The sequence below is a fragment of the Macrotis lagotis genome, chromosome 5, assembly GCF_037893015.1.
Source record: "Macrotis lagotis isolate mMagLag1 chromosome 5, bilby.v1.9.chrom.fasta, whole genome shotgun sequence".
NCBI classification, from domain to species: domain Eukaryota; kingdom Metazoa; phylum Chordata; class Mammalia; order Peramelemorphia; family Peramelidae; genus Macrotis; species Macrotis lagotis.
The window spans coordinates 8100877-8116105 of record NC_133662.1 but is presented as its reverse complement, the minus strand read 5'-3'; the positions used below and the strand labels follow the sequence as shown (position 1 = coordinate 8116105).

At 48.0% G+C, this 15229-nt stretch overlaps 3 protein-coding genes across 7 annotated transcripts; 1 reads left to right on the top strand and 2 right to left on the bottom strand.

Moving 5' to 3' along the window:
- The first annotated feature begins 102 nt into the window (after nucleotides 1-102).
- Nucleotides 103-4167, top strand: RNF5 (ring finger protein 5). Its single transcript, XM_074236644.1, has 6 exons — nucleotides 103-746; nucleotides 2914-2932; nucleotides 3040-3152; nucleotides 3258-3312; nucleotides 3392-3509; nucleotides 3614-4167. The coding sequence occupies exons 1-6, from the start codon at nucleotides 607-609 to the stop codon at nucleotides 3709-3711; spliced, it is 543 nt and encodes a 180-aa protein (XP_074092745.1). The 5' UTR covers nucleotides 103-606; the 3' UTR covers nucleotides 3712-4167.
- AGER (advanced glycosylation end-product specific receptor) lies at nucleotides 3681-9323 on the bottom strand. 3 transcript variants are annotated; one of them, XM_074236630.1, is made up of 11 exons: nucleotides 7381-9323; nucleotides 7000-7103; nucleotides 6691-6883; nucleotides 6461-6556; nucleotides 6298-6402; nucleotides 5956-6144; nucleotides 5650-5780; nucleotides 5280-5421; nucleotides 4909-4926; nucleotides 4679-4817; nucleotides 3681-4599 (listed from the first exon to the last, which is right to left on the bottom strand). In XM_074236630.1, the coding sequence occupies exons 1-11, from the start codon at nucleotides 7739-7741 to the stop codon at nucleotides 4503-4505; spliced, it is 1575 nt and encodes a 524-aa protein (XP_074092731.1). In that variant the 5' UTR covers nucleotides 7742-9323; the 3' UTR covers nucleotides 3681-4502. The 3 variants fall into 3 exon arrangements, with proteins under 3 accessions (XP_074092731.1, XP_074092730.1, XP_074092729.1); XM_074236629.1 differs by having other exon boundaries at nucleotides 4679-4810; nucleotides 4902-4926; nucleotides 6298-6385; nucleotides 6492-6556; nucleotides 7000-7100; XM_074236628.1 differs by lacking the exon at nucleotides 3681-4599 and having other exon boundaries at nucleotides 4786-5421; nucleotides 6298-6385; nucleotides 6492-6556; nucleotides 7000-7100.
- A 97-nt stretch (nucleotides 9324-9420) lies between these two features.
- PBX2 (PBX homeobox 2) lies at nucleotides 9421-15162 on the bottom strand. Of its 3 annotated transcripts, none has more exons than XM_074236632.1 (9): nucleotides 15088-15162; nucleotides 12301-12374; nucleotides 11694-11941; nucleotides 11405-11595; nucleotides 11131-11266; nucleotides 10657-10810; nucleotides 10243-10331; nucleotides 9960-10046; nucleotides 9421-9828 (listed from the first exon to the last, which is right to left on the bottom strand). In XM_074236632.1, exons 2-9 carry the CDS (start codon nucleotides 12347-12349, stop codon nucleotides 9736-9738), a joined length of 1047 nt encoding a protein of 348 aa, XP_074092733.1. In that variant the 5' UTR covers nucleotides 12350-12374; nucleotides 15088-15162; the 3' UTR covers nucleotides 9421-9735. The 3 variants fall into 3 exon arrangements, with proteins under 3 accessions (XP_074092733.1, XP_074092734.1, XP_074092732.1); XM_074236633.1 differs by lacking the exon at nucleotides 15088-15162 and adding an exon at nucleotides 13335-13846; XM_074236631.1 differs by lacking the exons at nucleotides 9960-10046; nucleotides 15088-15162 and adding an exon at nucleotides 13335-14219.
- Between the last annotated feature and the right edge of the window lie 67 nt (nucleotides 15163-15229).

The window sequence follows — 15229 nt, the reverse complement described above, 5'->3', positions numbered from 1 at the left end:
CTATAGCAACAAGAAGGCGGAGGGAAAGGGGCGGGTCCAGAAAAGCAGACTCTCCTGTGGATAGGCCTGCCCTATCCCGCACATGCACGCTAGTGACCATTTCCCAGCCAATCGGCTGCTTCCGAGCTTGCGTGCTCGTAGTCCAATAGGGTCTCGAGTAATCTCAGAAGAGGAAGTGAAGGACGGGGGCGGGAGTTGACTGGGTTCTTAGTAGGTAAGAGTCCAGGCCCAGGAGCCCGTGGAGCACGACATTTAACCGTGGGGGACTAGTGATCGTGCTAACAGGGCAGACCCTCCTTCACCGCGGACAGCTGGGCCGGCCAGGGCACATTTTACTGTGAATCCTATGACGCAGCATCTTGACTGGCGACTGCTTTGGCCAATAATCACTATCCAAGGGCGGGGCAATACGCGCCTCTCCCTCCCCAGACAGTCGTCCAATGCGAATGCGATGTGACTGGTGGGCAGGATCACCAATGGAGTCTCGAAGACCTTGACTGATGACCAATGGGCGCGAGCAGGGGGGCGGGCTTTTCGGACCATCGGGGTTTGTGTATGTGTTTCGAGGGGGAAGACCCGGGTTGCGGGGGCAACAGTTGAGGGGCCATGGCAGCGGCCAGGAAGGAGGACGGGGGCTCCGAAGGGCCAAACCGCGACCGGGGAGGGGCAAGTGCGGCCTTCGAGTGTAACATCTGTCTGGAGACAGCGCGGGAGGCGGTGGTCAGTATGTGCGGCCACCTGTACTGGTGAGAGCCCCGGGACACCCCCAACCCCCTACCCCACTCCCACCGTACTCTCCCAGGTGAGAGCCCTAGGACATGTATACACACACACACACACACACACACACGCACACACACACACACCCTGCCTCTTTACTGTGGAGAACTCTGGGATACATACATACATACATACATACATACCCTTCTGCTTGTCCTCAGCCCCAGAAACCTCCCCTCCCATTTCCCAACATAGAACCATTCTGGGATAGGAAGATGGATAGATATATCTATATCTATATCTATCTATCTATCTCTATTTTCTACTGGAAAGAGCCCTAGGAGACAAATATGTTCCCTTCTAATAAATATGGGGCACACTGTCGGTAGTCTTTATGTTGATGAAGATGGGTTATAGCACATCTACAACACACCTTCCTTCTAGTACAGATGTGAGACCTCCAGGAGACTTAAAAGACACACTTGTATGACTGGTGTGATATGTATGCGTGTGTGTGTTAAGTGTGTGTATATGAGTAATCCTTCTTCTAAGAGATAGACCCTACTCTTTTCTGTATCTATGTCCATGCTCCTGACAACCTCAGGAAGTACACACACACACACACACACACACACACTTTTCCAGTGCCCTGGACATTCAGATATACTTGTCCTTGTGACTACTTTGGATAAATATACACATACATACTTATACTGATTAGAGCTTGTGGTATCACTATCAGTGTATAGACACACATACTGGTACTCCACTGGGGAAATGGGGAAAAGATAATACATGTGTGCTGATGACATTTGGGATGCACATCCAATCTCTATATTAGCCTGAAGAGAGATAACAACTAAATAAATATTAAATATCTTCTATATGCTAAGCAATGTCTTATTAGATAGGAGTTAGAGGACATACAAAGTTTAGATAAGACATGGTCCCTGACTTCAGGGAGCTTCCAAATCTCATATGCAATAATATACAAAATAATATATGAAAAATACAAAAGAGGTTCAAAACAGTAAATGTGAATGTGTTATTGCTGGAGGGAAGGGTGGTGTTGGGTTTTAAAAAATAAGTAGTTATTCCAGTAGTTGAACTTAGGACACTAGGCCTATGAGATCTGATGTGCAGCTATAAAGAGTTGTGACAAATAGTCATCCAGTTTAGGTGGAGAGTAAGAATACACTGAGGAAATTATGTGAGATTAAGTTAGAGATGAAAAAAAATAAATACCAATTTTGAAAAATAGGAAACTATGAATGATGTCTGTTGCCATTGATAAAAATAATGCAGTCAAAAGGAAAACAGTTTGGGGAGGAAGATAGGGTTTCAGGCTTTACAGTCTAAAGGCACCTTAGAAGTCATTTGGTTTAGTCTCATTTTGCTGATAAGGAAACAGATTGAGCTAAGGTCAAATGCCTTGCCCAAGACACAGGAAACAGGTCAGCACAGATTCAAACTTGATAGATTTACTAAATTATTGAATTGAAATTTTTCTTCTGTTTTTCTGTGCAGAGCCATTAAAGTAGTTGCAGATACAGTTAAGGAAGAGATGTCAGGACTGGAGATAATGGGTTTAGGAGTCAGCTTTGTAGAGGTGATAGCTTAAGCTATTCTGGTGATTGAAATTGCCAAAGGAGAAAGAAGAGGTCCAAGAACAGAATTTACTTTGAAGGGTTGGAAGAGGAGCTAGCAAAGGAGACAAGGCATTATTAGAGATAGAAGGAAAACTAGGGGAATGTGGTGTTTCTGAAGTCAAGGGAGGAAAGAGATGTCTTTAAGGGAGGGTTATTCAGTATAACTGAGGTCACTGCATTTTTAATGTCACTTTGTGAGATCAGTTTGATATGATGTGATGGGGACATAAATCAGATTGTGAAGGGTGGGTGTTAAGAATGTGACAAAAAGGACTGTATTAGGAGGGGAGATTCAGGACATTTGGGGTAAGATGAAGTGAAAAAGGACAGGGGCAGCTAGGTGGTGCATTGGATAGAGCATCCACCCTGGAGTCAGATGATCCTCATGTGAAAGAGGAGACTCATTGAAAAAAAGACTGAGGTGACGGGATGTGCATAGTAATGAGTGGTGATGGGAGTGGGGCTGGGAGGCAGTTGGGCCCTGGGGCCTCTGTGTGTCTTCTATCTGCAGCTGTTCTGACCTCTGATCTCTCCTCCCACCAAGCTGGCCTTGTCTCCACCAGGTGAGTACTGGAGTGTTTGGAGAGGGATGGGAAGCAGGGGATGGGTAGTGAGAAATGGGGGAATAGAACCTCCACCTATTTACTGTATACTCCATTCCTCTCTTCAGTGGCTAGAGACTCGGCCCGAAAGACAAGAGTGTCCTGTGTGTAAGGCTGGGATAAGCCGGGAGAAGGTTGTTCCACTCTATGGGAGAGGAAGCCAGAAACAACAGGACCCTAGGTGAGAAGGAGTGAAGGAGGGAGGAGTCAGGCTCTAGAGATAAGGGTCTTAAACCTTGAAAAGAGATGGTCCAAAGCTTCCTTTTGAAATCTTTATCTCCAACAGATTGAAAACACCGCCACGTCCACAGGGCCAGAGGCCTGCCCCTGAAAGCAGAGGGGTGAGTATGAATTTTTTCCCATCATGGCTCTCTAATCCCAAAGATTTCTCTTTCATTACTCCTCTTATATCTATCACAGGGATTCCAGACATATGGAGATGCTGGAGGTTTCCACCTTTCTTTTGGTGTTGGCGCCTTTCCCTTTGGTTTCTTCACAACTGTCTTCAATGCCCATGAGCCTTTCTACCGGGGCCCAGGTGAGAGCTTTCTTCTCAGATTCCTTTTCTCCAGGATGAGAATTTTCTAGCCCCTTTCTTTGGGACTAGAGACTCTTTTCTGCAGCTCTTGATTTCCCTTATAGGTGTGGACCTGGGACCAGGACATCCAGGCTCTGGCTGGCAGGACTCCCTCTTCCTGCTCCTCGCCATCTTCTTCTTTTTTTGGCTGCTCAGTGTCTGAGCTGCCCCCTCACAGGGCCCTCCCCCAGCAAGAGGGAGAATCAGTATTGGGGGACCCCAAAACCTTTTCTTCTAGGTCTCTGCTCTCTCTCCTGTCTGAGGCCAGACACAGCCTCCTCCAATCCCATCCCTCAAAGTGAGGGAGAGGGAACCAGCTGGGGTACTGAGTGGGAGAGCTGGAGAGCCAGAGAGCCTTTTCCTCTCTAGTTGCTAAACTTAGCTGCAACTTCACTCCCAGCTTGGAGGTAGGGGGTGAGGAGATGGGCTAAGGGGACTATCCACTTTCTCTCTTCTTCTTCCCAAGTTCCCCTATTTGGGATGAAGAGGAAGTGCTCTTTAATTCTCCCCATTTTGATTTAATTTAATTTTCCCCCTCTCTGCCTAGGATGGGTTCTATCTTCATCCCCACCCTCACTCCATAATTTGTAAGGAATTCAATAAAAAAAATAATTGAAAATATGTCTCTGGGAGCCTCTCAACACCCCAACTCCCACTCCATCCTACTGCTTCTTGCTCCTTAAGAGCTTTCTTATTTGACACTTTCCCCTTTAGATTCTTAAACCTGTGAAGGAGTGAGACACACAGGGGATAGGGTTGTTAGATGTTTAATAATTGTTTGGATGAGTAGGCACAAGTAGAGAACAGGCTGAGCTCTCAGATGATGTGACAGAGGCTCACTTTTTAGGGGGAAGTAGTGGAGATGGGACTCTGGGAGGCTGGAGTCAGGGGAATAGCTTCAGGGCAGAGGGGGATTTGGAAGAAGATGGAAGGAAGTAGGTAGCCAAGGGTTGCTCAGGATCCCCCTGCATTGTTTTCAGCTGTTTCCTGTTCTGCCGGTTGATTTAGTTCTGCCCGCTGTTCTGCTTCCTCTGGGCACTCTGGAACCTTCCTACAGAAGGAAGATGGGAGAGAGTTCTGGATGTTGGCTCCTGCTCTCTAATCCTAGGCTTCCCATTCCCTCTACTCACCTCTCTCCTCTGTGGAGCCACTGCTGTCTTTTCCACAAAAGGATTCCCACCAGCAGGGCAGTTGAAACCAGACCACCCAAAACTCCTAGAATGAGGGCCAGTAAGCCTAATCCTGGGCCTTCCTCAGAACCTGTGGTGGTGGGGGGGGGATAATAAAGACAAAAGAGAGGAAGCAGCTTCTGTGTTACTCCTGGTTTGTCTCACCAGCTATTCATGCATCCATTCTGCTTGACCATTTTCTCCAATCTCTGAAAGTCAAAGTGGATCTTAATCAAGGGGATAAAGTTGGAATGGGGAAGGGGTAGGGAAGAAGTATTGCAAACTTAAGATCTATTTTTTCCTCCATTCCTTGGATTTTCTGGGAACTCCTTTATCTCCCCCCCCCCCCCCCAATTCCTCCCACCAACATCCTTGCAGCTAAGGATGCTTTTCTGATGGTGGAGCTGGAAGCTTGTTGGCCAGAGGGCCTGGACTGGAGCAATCTTCTGAAGGCACTGTGAGAGTGGGAACTGGGAAGAGATGGAGAATTGAGAGCTGAAGTTTGGCCTCTCTGGTTCATGCCTTAGTCTGTTCAGTGATTGAAGCACAGGAGTTCTCTCACCAATAATGCTGACATTAACACCAGGACTTTCTCTTGATCTATGAGCTTGGTCAGTAGCTACACAAGTGTATATTCCTTGGTCTTGGGCTCCAACCTCAGGAATTATCAGTATTGAGCTGGGGGCAATAGCCAAAGGAGAACCCTGGGAAAGGATGTGGAAGGAGAGATACTGGGCGATTGCCAGGGTCCCCCCTCACCATATGCTCCCATTTATTTTTCATATTTCCTTGCCCTGACCTGGTGATTTCTGTAATTACTGCCCCCCCTTCCCTCTACTTTCTCCAACCCAAATCGTTAGTCTCCATCTTTCACCTCCCAGTGTTTCAGGGTGCTCTCCTTTTCATTAAAACCACAGTACTGTGTCACTCACATCTTTGAGCCAGTGGATTTGTGGTGGGGGCTGGGCATGGGTCTCACAGGTCAGGGTTACTGCCCCTCCAGGGGCCACTTCTCCCCCCTCTGGCTCTACTACTAGTCGAACTTCCTCCAAGGACAAGGACTCTGGGGATGGGAATGGTAGTTATATCCCCTCTGCAGCACATTGTTTCCCTCCTTGAGATACACACCCTTTCTTTACTGCTCCCTCCTCAAACACACACACCAAAGTGCTTGTATACACAAAGCCTATAGCTTTCTTCTCCAGATTACAGAAGTTTCTCTTGCATTCAACTCTTACCCCAAACACTGGGTTGGATAGGAGTTGCATGGAGAGCCCTTTGTCCAGGGGCACTGGGACTGAGGCTAAGGCTGCAAGAAAACTTGGGGTTCTGAGGGCCTCCTTGGGCTGGGGTCATTGTCAACTCCGACTGTACTGTGAAAAGTCCTGTGTCAGGGTGTCTTCTGGTCTCCTCCCTCACAGACACTCCTGGTAAGGAAAGAGAGAGACTATCATGTCCCCAAAAGTGGAGGACAAGGTGTAGTGGGGGGAAAAGGCCATGGTAAAAAGACCTTTAAAATGGGAGAGATTATAGAGGAAATAGACCTTGGGATATAGAGATTATTTTAAGGAAGCACTCACCTTTGCCATCAGGCACCAGGGCTTTCCCATCCATGTGCCAGCTAAGAGTCCCTGCTGGGTATCCCCCTTCTGACAGGCATGTTCCTACCTGGTACACCAGAGGACCTCATCATCTTCCATCTTTACAATCTTGGGTGCCTTCTCCAACTTTCATGTACCATACCCCATCTTGGTTCCCTCTTCAATTTTCCTACCTTGTTGGGGATCCCAGCAATGAGCTTAAAGGCAGGGTCTACTATTTCTGGCTTCCCTGGAATCTCTGGAGGGAGAAAATGAGATCAGGAACCCTAAGGGGATGATTTTCACTTGGAAGGCAGAGAGTGCTGAGAGTGTGGGGGAGGAAGCTCCAGGTTAGAGGATACTTAAGATTACAAATGACAGATTTGCCCTTACGATAGACGCTGAGTCGATAGTTGGACTTTATCTCTTTCCCATGGCGGTTGGTTGCCTTACACCTGAATATCCCTTCGTCCTGGATCCCAACAGCTGGCAGGAAGAGGGAGCCATTGGGAAGGACTCGAGCCACACTCTCCCAAGAGTCCCCTTCCGGAGAGAGGATTTTCCAAGCTTCAGTCCGGCCTGTGTTCTGAGAGAGTTTAAGAGACTTCAGCACATATACAGAGAATGACAAGTAATTGAACAGGAGAAAAAAATTTGTGTGGATTAGAAAGTAACAAGGTTCAAGGGAGGACCCTTACTTACCAGTTTCCATTCTAGTTGTTGAGGTGGTTTCCTAGGGGCCCCCTTACAGGTCAGCACCAAGGGCTCCCCAATCCTGGCTGAGATGTTCTGACTGTTAGCCACTGCTCCCAAGAAGAAAGCATGTGTTGGGGCTGGGGAAGGTCAGAAATATGGGCAGAGCTAGGACAGGGTTAGGGGGCCACTAATGAAATAGAATCAGCTAAGGAAAAAGCTAGGAAAACAGGGTATGAGGTCTAGGTCTTGGAAGTAGGACAGTTTTTGGATAGGAATAGAAATGGTGGGAAAGTTAGTAGCAGTTGAATGGAGTAGCAGGGGGCATGTTCAGGGAGGAGGGGAAGTACTCAGAAAGGTTAGGGGGACTTATCCAAGGGAATCCCTCACCCCCTAAGCTAAGGATCATCACCCAGGCTCCTGTGAATGCCAGAGATGCCATCCTGTCTTCTCCCCAGCCTCCTGGCTGTTTAACCCTCTTAATGTTTTGCCACCACCCCACATAAAACCAGCACCTTGTCTTCTCCTCCCCTTTTTCTCCCAAGTTCCTGTCTGGTCCTCTGGGGAATGCTAGGAATCCAGCTGGGTTCTCAACAAGGGCCCTTGACGTACCAGAAGAAACTGTTGTGTGTCCCCCCCACCCCATTCTTAGCAAGACCACACCCATGGGGACTAGGGAGAAGCATGCTTTAAATCTTGGCATCCCAACCACCTCCCCTAACCTCCAAAGCCACTGAAGACTAGTGGACATACCTGAGAGGCTGCCACTTAGTAGGGCTAGGAACAGGCTTATTATCCCTGGGAGAAAGTGTAATGATTTGGGAAAAACTAGAAGAGTTAGGCAAGGAAAATTGGTTAACACTTTTAAAGTAACATTTACATATTGATTTATGGTTTATGTTTTAAAATTTATGGTGTGTGTGTGAATATAGTGATGTAAGTAGTGCCTGTCCCCATTTTACAGATGAGGAAACTCAGATTAAAATGGCTTGCCCAAAAGCCATATTAGTGAGTAGTGAGTGACATCAGTGTCAAACTCATGACTCCTGAACTTCCAGTCCAGTGTTTATAACACTAAATCACGATGACAACAGATTCTTTCATATGTGGGGAAAGATATAAAAACCTAGGGAAATTTCATGTTTTCAGAAGTGTGAAAAAAATTCTCCACCAAACCCAGGGAAAAAAGAAATTTCTTTATTTAAAACTCATTTGTTCTGTGAAACTACAAGTTTACAAGTGAGGAGATAATTGACCCCCAACAATCCCCTTTGCTCCCTGACCCCACCCCAGATTATCTATTATGGGAGGAGTCCTCTCACCCCAACACACACAACAAATCCTGAGGATGTTTGAGAGGTTTAGCCAGGATGGGAGAGGGAGAGGGCTATGGGACATTTCTAAGATTCCTTCTTCTCACACTTGGCCCCTGTTGCCCTTCCTCCTCACCTAAACCCCTGATTTTGGGATAAAAACAGAAACTTCATTTCTGGGGAAACTGAGAGAGACAAGTTAACCCTCTATTTAATATATTTGGCAATGAGCCCCCCCAAAACCCTCCCATTCTAAGAAATAGTGAAAATAAAGAAAAATGCAAAAACAAATATTAAGATGTTAGTCCCTGGGAGAGGGGGCAGGTGATTTTACTTTTTTTCCTTCTTAAAAGTCACTAAACTGTCAACTTGCCAATCCACTCCCCAATCACTTTCTTGGGCAAAGATTTATGGGAAGATCATTTATCCCCTTTCGTCATCCTATTACCAAGTGTCCGGGAGAGTGAAGCAGGCTGATTTGCATATTCAACTGAAAAGCCCCCAGTACTCAGCAAGATCTGAAAGAAGGATAAATTCCCCCTTTAAAAGATCCTGTTGATCAAACTCCCTGATGGACCCATCTGGGGAGTGGGATTGGTTGAGTCCTCTTATATATTTGTTTGCTCATCCCTCCTTTAATAGTATACTCCTGGCTATTAACCCTAATATGGGAAAGGAAGAAGTCAAAAGAATCAATATGCTTAACACCCATCCCCCCAAAACCCTAAATTATTAAAAACAATAACAAAAATAGATGAATCCCAGGTTTTTCTTTTTCTTTCTTTCTTTCTTTCTTTTTTTTAAAAGAAAACAAAAATCCAAAGCCCAGTCAACATTTTTTCTAAAGTAGCAGAAACTCCCTCCGAGGTAGATATCTGAGTCAGACACTCTTGTCCACCGAGCGATTCTATTGGTTTAAGATGAGCTGCATATGAGGTAATAAGAGCTGTCTTAGAGGGCAGGGGGGCGGGGTACACAGGGGGTATGGCCTGTGTCCTCTGTCCAGAAATTTTGTCCCCATTTTTGGCGTCACTAGACAGGCAGGGTGGCGTCTCTGCCCAATTCTAGAGTGTACAAGTGGGGTGGGGTGGGGAGGGCAAGAGGAATATGTCATGTCAGAGAGAGAGAGAGAGAGAGAGAGAGAGAGAGAGAGAGAGAGAGAGAGAGAGACAGACAGACAGACAGAGACTAAAGAGAAGGAAAGAAGCAGGGTAGAGGGTAGGAATGAGGAGGGAACAGAGAAGGGTCTCTTGGGAGATCCTTCCCACCCTGTGGTTCACACCCCCAGCTCTGAGACGCCTTCTTCATGAGGAAAAAACCCCATTTGCCCCTCTGCCTTGTGCTTCTCTGGGTGGGGTATGTCCACTGGATATCTGGGGCCTCACCAAGAGTCACCCCATGTGCTCCCACCCCTGAGACCTCAGAGACTGGATTAGTTGGATGTATCTGAGTGAACACTCCCAGGTCCCTCTGTTGGGGAGGTCACTGAAGATGGGGTCACTGCCTCCTGCCAGCCACCATTAGCCTGGGAAAAAAGAGGGACATATAGTATTGTAAGGGAGGAGGTTCTCATGTTTTGAGAAAGGTTGTAAGAGAGTGTAGAGGAAGTCTCTCCAATCCTGGGGAGAGTAGGGGTGGTTCTAAATACAGACTCACCCTCATTTCCCGGGGGCTGTACATCTGGCCTCCCCCAAGGTTATCCCCGTAGCCCCCAGGGCCCATTGAGTGACGGAGCGATTCAACCTGAGAGAGGCAAAAGGAGGGGTGAGGGGGAAAAGGGAGCTGCAAAAGAAATGTCACCTATATCCCTTGGGAAAAGGGGAGACCAAGGCAAGAGAAGAGGTTCTTATATCCTAGAATTACAAGACGAAATGCATATGGACATATTGCAGCAGGGGAGGGAAGGTATCAGGGAGACTCTTGACCTTGTGCAACTGACCTGGGAACTGGGGTAGGAGTCTCCATTGAGCCCAGGCAGCCCTAGGAACATGTCTCCAGATCCTGAGAGGTTGAAAGAACCACCAGAGCCTATGGGGAAGCAAAAGAAGAGAGAGTAAGGAAACTCAAGATATGTGGATTCTATCACTTCTCCCTAGAAGCACCACAGACCTGCTTCTCATGGGGGTTTACTTCCAGATACAAAAGACTGGTGAAAAATATTGTTAATCTAGAAAGGGCAGACTTTACTTTCTCATTCCCTCCTATGGACCTTCTCTACTAGAAGAGAAAGCAGGGGATAAGCTCTCTAAGATGGCTTGTACTATATGCTGTGTTGGGCCCCTTTCTGCTATGACTTAGATCAGATAGTAAAAGGATGCAAATTCAGAGAGTGTAAACCAATGAGAGGTCCAACCTGCAGAAGAGGGAGGTGTAGGGGAACTGGCACGGCTATGGCCCCCTTGAGTGACAGACACAGCAGTTTTCACTGCATAGATATTTGCTTCTTCCTGGAACTTCCCAATATTCTTCTTATATCTGATGCGCTTGTTGCCAAACCAGTTAGAGACCTTTGAAAGTAGGAGAGAGATTGAAGAAAAAAAAAAAGAGAGGAAAGGAAAGAACTAAGAGGAAGAGAAGCATTCTCTGAAGCCCCCTGACTTTACTACCCTCCTTTCTTCCCTCTCTTTAAGAGTTAACAAGAACCATCCCTTCCCAAGTGATTTCCCTTAAATTGTGAGATTCACCATATATTTTAATATTCTTTCAATCACTCATTTCTCAGTATCTTAATCCACTCAACTTGCAAAATTGTTTATTCAACTCTTCTCACTTCCCTCTCTCCTAAGGATACAGAAGTCTTTCATTTCACAGTACCTGACATCATTACCTGGGAAACAGTGATCCCACACTTCTTGGCAAGCTCCTCCTTGGCCTCTTCACTGGGATAAGGGTTACTCAGGTGAGAGTAGAAATACTCATTTAAGACCTCAGTAGCCTGTTTGCTGAAGTTACGGCGCTTTCTTCTACAGGGACAGGGAGAGGGTTTGTGAGAATGATGGAGCCCCTAAGAGATGGATTTGTGGTGGTAGGGAGGGATCAATAAAAGGAAGCAGGCTAGTAAAAGAGGCATGGGTTGGGATCCTGTATTTCATAATCCCCACCTAGCATCCAGGAAACGTGAGCGAAGGATCATGACGGCTTCACATGTGCTCTGTTTGAGCTGCATCTGAATGGCACTGAATTTTCGGTGGATGATACCAACCATACGCTCCATCTCCTTGGGAGCCACAGGCCGTGTACGACTCTGCTCTCGAAGCAGGTTCATCACATGGGTAGTGAACTCGTTACATGCCTGGGAGGATGACCAGGGGGTCAGTTGGTATGCAGAGACCCCTTCCAAAGCCTCCCAAAGCCCCTCTCCTTGACTTAGCCCAAGGAGCTTCTCTGTACCTGTTCATACTTCTCCAGCTCAGAATGGTAGATATGGCGGATCTGGGCCAGTTTACTTCGATAGTCGGAGTGCTCAATGGAGTTATCAGGAGACACTCCACCCCCAGAGGCTGCTGCTGCTGCAGCAGCAGCTGCAGACCCTCCTCCTTTTTCCGGTCCTGCCACCCCTTCTGCCAGAAGCATGTTGTCCAAACGCATCAGCTGGGGGTCCACAGGCTCTTCTTCCTGTGAGCTTCGGATACTGAGGCCTAGGATGCAGGATGAAGCATTGGGCTTGAGGGAATGGGTTCAAATCCTGTCTTCAACACTTAACTATCTGTGTATTTTGGGGCAATTTCATTTAACCTTCCTGAACTTTGGTTACCTCACCTATAAATGAGGGGGTTGGACTAGACAGCCTTTGAGGTCCTTTTTAAAAAGCTTTAGTTCTATGACATCTAACTACCCCAAAAGCTCTTATTCTTTCCCTTGGAAAACTCTGCATAGAGTCCCTAGTTCCTTTCCTACCTTCCCTCTCACCAGTGGACCCATCCTCCTGCTTACCCCTGCCTTTACTGTGACCTGGATTTCATTCCCAGAAAAGGGGTATGAAGGGGAGCATACATACCAGTCTTCTCTTTGATCTCACATAGGACACTGAAAAGAGCAGGTTTCATTCGGTGGCAATTTAGGGCATGTTTCCTGGGGGATGAAAGAGGATTAGGAGAGTCACTGAAAGAAGTATGTCAGCATTGGGCAAGAGGTGGAAAAAACTGAGGGACAAGAACAGAGAAAGAACTCCAGGGAGAAGTAAGAAAGGTAGAAAGAAGTTTGGGGGTGAAGGAAATGAGAGACCAAAGGGCCAGGTCTTGGATTCTGGGAAAGACTAGAAGGATTAAGTAGAAATTAGGAACGGGGTGTATTGTATGTATGCATGTATGTATGTGTCTGTTTTGGGAGGACTGAGAAAATGTCTCCACAAAGTGAAGTGTTCTGGGACATGGAGAAATAAGTTCAAAAAGGATATGAAAGAATTTAGGAGACTCACTGAGACTAACAGGAAGATCAATGGATTAAAGAGAAAGACTTGGAGCCAGGAAATAAATTCAGGCTAAGAGTTTGGGGGTCCCTAGGAGGAAGTTAGAGGGGAAGCTGTGGAGAAGGGGTAAGTAAATACAAAAGATAATTTGAAGGAATTTAAGTAGAAGAGCAGGGGAAGCCCAATGAGAAGGGTTGGGGATCTGGGAGTCTAGATAAAATGAGAGCGGAGGGGGACCAGGAGTTTGAAATCAAGTGATCTGGGAGAGGTTGTGGGTAAGAATACTAGAAGCTGTGATGAGAAAAATCCTAGTCTGGGTGCTAAAAGACAGCCTTGGAGGATTGGTTATTTTCAAGGGTTTAGGGGTTACAGAGAGGTCAGGAGCTGGATAGAACACTAGAAACCTAAAGAGATTGTGGAGGGCAGGTCCAAGGGGGCCTAGCTAACCAGGGGTTCCTTACAGTAAAGGGGTGGGGAGAGGGTAAGATTAATTGGGGGGGACTAAAAGAGGAACCAAAAAACAGTGGGAGGACTGCAAGGGGTCAGGAATATGGGGGAAGGTCCCAAAAGCCCGTCTGTGTGAAAAAGTCTTAGATTTGGAGAAGGGTTTAGGGGGGACTCACTTGGCCTGGGCCTCATCCAGGCTTTGGTCGGTGATGGTCATGATCTGCTGCAGGATGTCCCCGATGTCCTGCTTTCCCCGTCCTCCTGGGACCCCCCCAGCACCCCCTCCAGGTTCTCCACCACCGGGAGGTTCCCCAGGTCCCCCTGGCTCTCCACTTACTAGCCCCAGGCCTCCTCGGCCCCCGCCTGGAGGGGGCGGTCCTAGTAGCCTTTCGTCCATAGCTGGGGGGGGCCCCCCTCCCCCCGGAGCCCCCTCCCGATCAGCCCCTTCTCTCTCCGGGGTTCTCCCCTTTTCTTGAAAAATTGCTTGGGCCGATGCCCCTATTGCCACCTCCCCCGCCTGTCTCCCAGTCTCCTGGCTCCCTGGGGGGCCCCTGCCCTGGGAGGGAGCTCTGGGATATGGGCTGGGCCCCCCCAGAGGAGACCCGGGCCCCCAGCGGTGGAGAAAATGGAGCCGGAGAGAGAGGAGGCCCAGGCGGGGGTGTGTGTGTGAGAGAGGGAGGGAGGAGGGGGGAGGCTGGGGGAGGGGAGGCTAGGAGGAAGAGGAGGAGAGAGGGGAGGAGGAACAGGGAGGAGTTGTGGGCGGAGAATTAGACCGAAGAGGAGGAGGGGGGAAAAGAGAAGATGTGGGAAGAAGGTTCTGCTGCGGAGAAAGATAGAAAGGCTAGAACTGAGGGCCTGATGCTTGTTTTGATCTTCGGTGGGGAAGGAAATCAGGGGCTGGAGGAGACGGTGGCACTGGAATCCTCAGAAGGGAAGGGGCTGAGATGCCAGATGGCTGGCTTCCTGGACAGCTCCGTTCATATCCCTTGTCCTAAAGCCTCCCCTCCCAGTTGTACTTATTAAAGCCCGGAGAGTGCAAGCGGGAGGGGAAGGGAGGAGGTGGGCTTGTAATTAGGGAGGTCTCCAGCCGGAGCTTAATGAACAAGTAATTAAGCAGCCTGGGAGGTGAGCTGGCCCGAAGCCAGACAAAGGAGAGCTCCCCAACCCTTGCCTCAGGCCTTTCCCCCTCTGCTCCTCTCTGGGAAGATTCCACCCCCCCCCCCCCACCTCATTTAGTCACCAGTCTTCAAAAGAGAAGGAAATTAAATTTATTCACAAAATTGAAACATCAAGCATCTGGGGAGGTGGGATGGAGGAGAAGGGATCTCTGATTTGTTTTGAGACCTCCCCCCTCTTCATCTTGTCCTCCAAAAGGATGAGAAAGGTTGATAGGGTGAAGGGGCTGGAGGGGTCTAATCTCCCTTTCACTGAAGGGAAAGGTCCAGGGAAGCAGTAAGGAGGCCACAGTTGTGTATCAGGCAGTCTCAAAGGTCTTGGCCTCATTGAAGGAAGGGAGGGAGTGCAGATGGAAATCGATCCCCCTTAGGGGGCAATGACTTCTGCATTTAGGAAACAACTTGGGGTAAGGTTTGGAGGTGCTGTCCCATTTGCACTTCCCCAGGGAATTTCTTAGGAGGGCCAGAAAAACCTTTGGGAAGCTGTCATTTTCTAGCAGTACCTATCTGGTTGGATCTGGATATTCTTTCTGTCATTCCTTACAGACCTCTGCACTTCAGATCCAAGCAGAACAAAGAGGGTAGAGTGTCCTCCAGGGAGAGTTCAAGTTACCAGATTTCCCCCTTTCACCCCTCCCCCATAATGTTCTTATCCTCTATCCTTCCTTTCCTCAATCTTGTTTCTGCTAGAGGAATTCCAGGTTTCCTGGCCTTAAGGGGGAAAGTTTAGGGATCTCAGCTTTAGTACACCCACAGAGAAGAATGAAGGTGGGGAGTTGATTCAGAGATGTTCGCTGCCTTCTGCACTCTCTGGAGACAGGCTTGTGCTGAGATAATTTCTAGGCAGTGTTCTCAGGTCCTTACTCCAATCTCCCAAACCTCCAACTTCAGGAGGA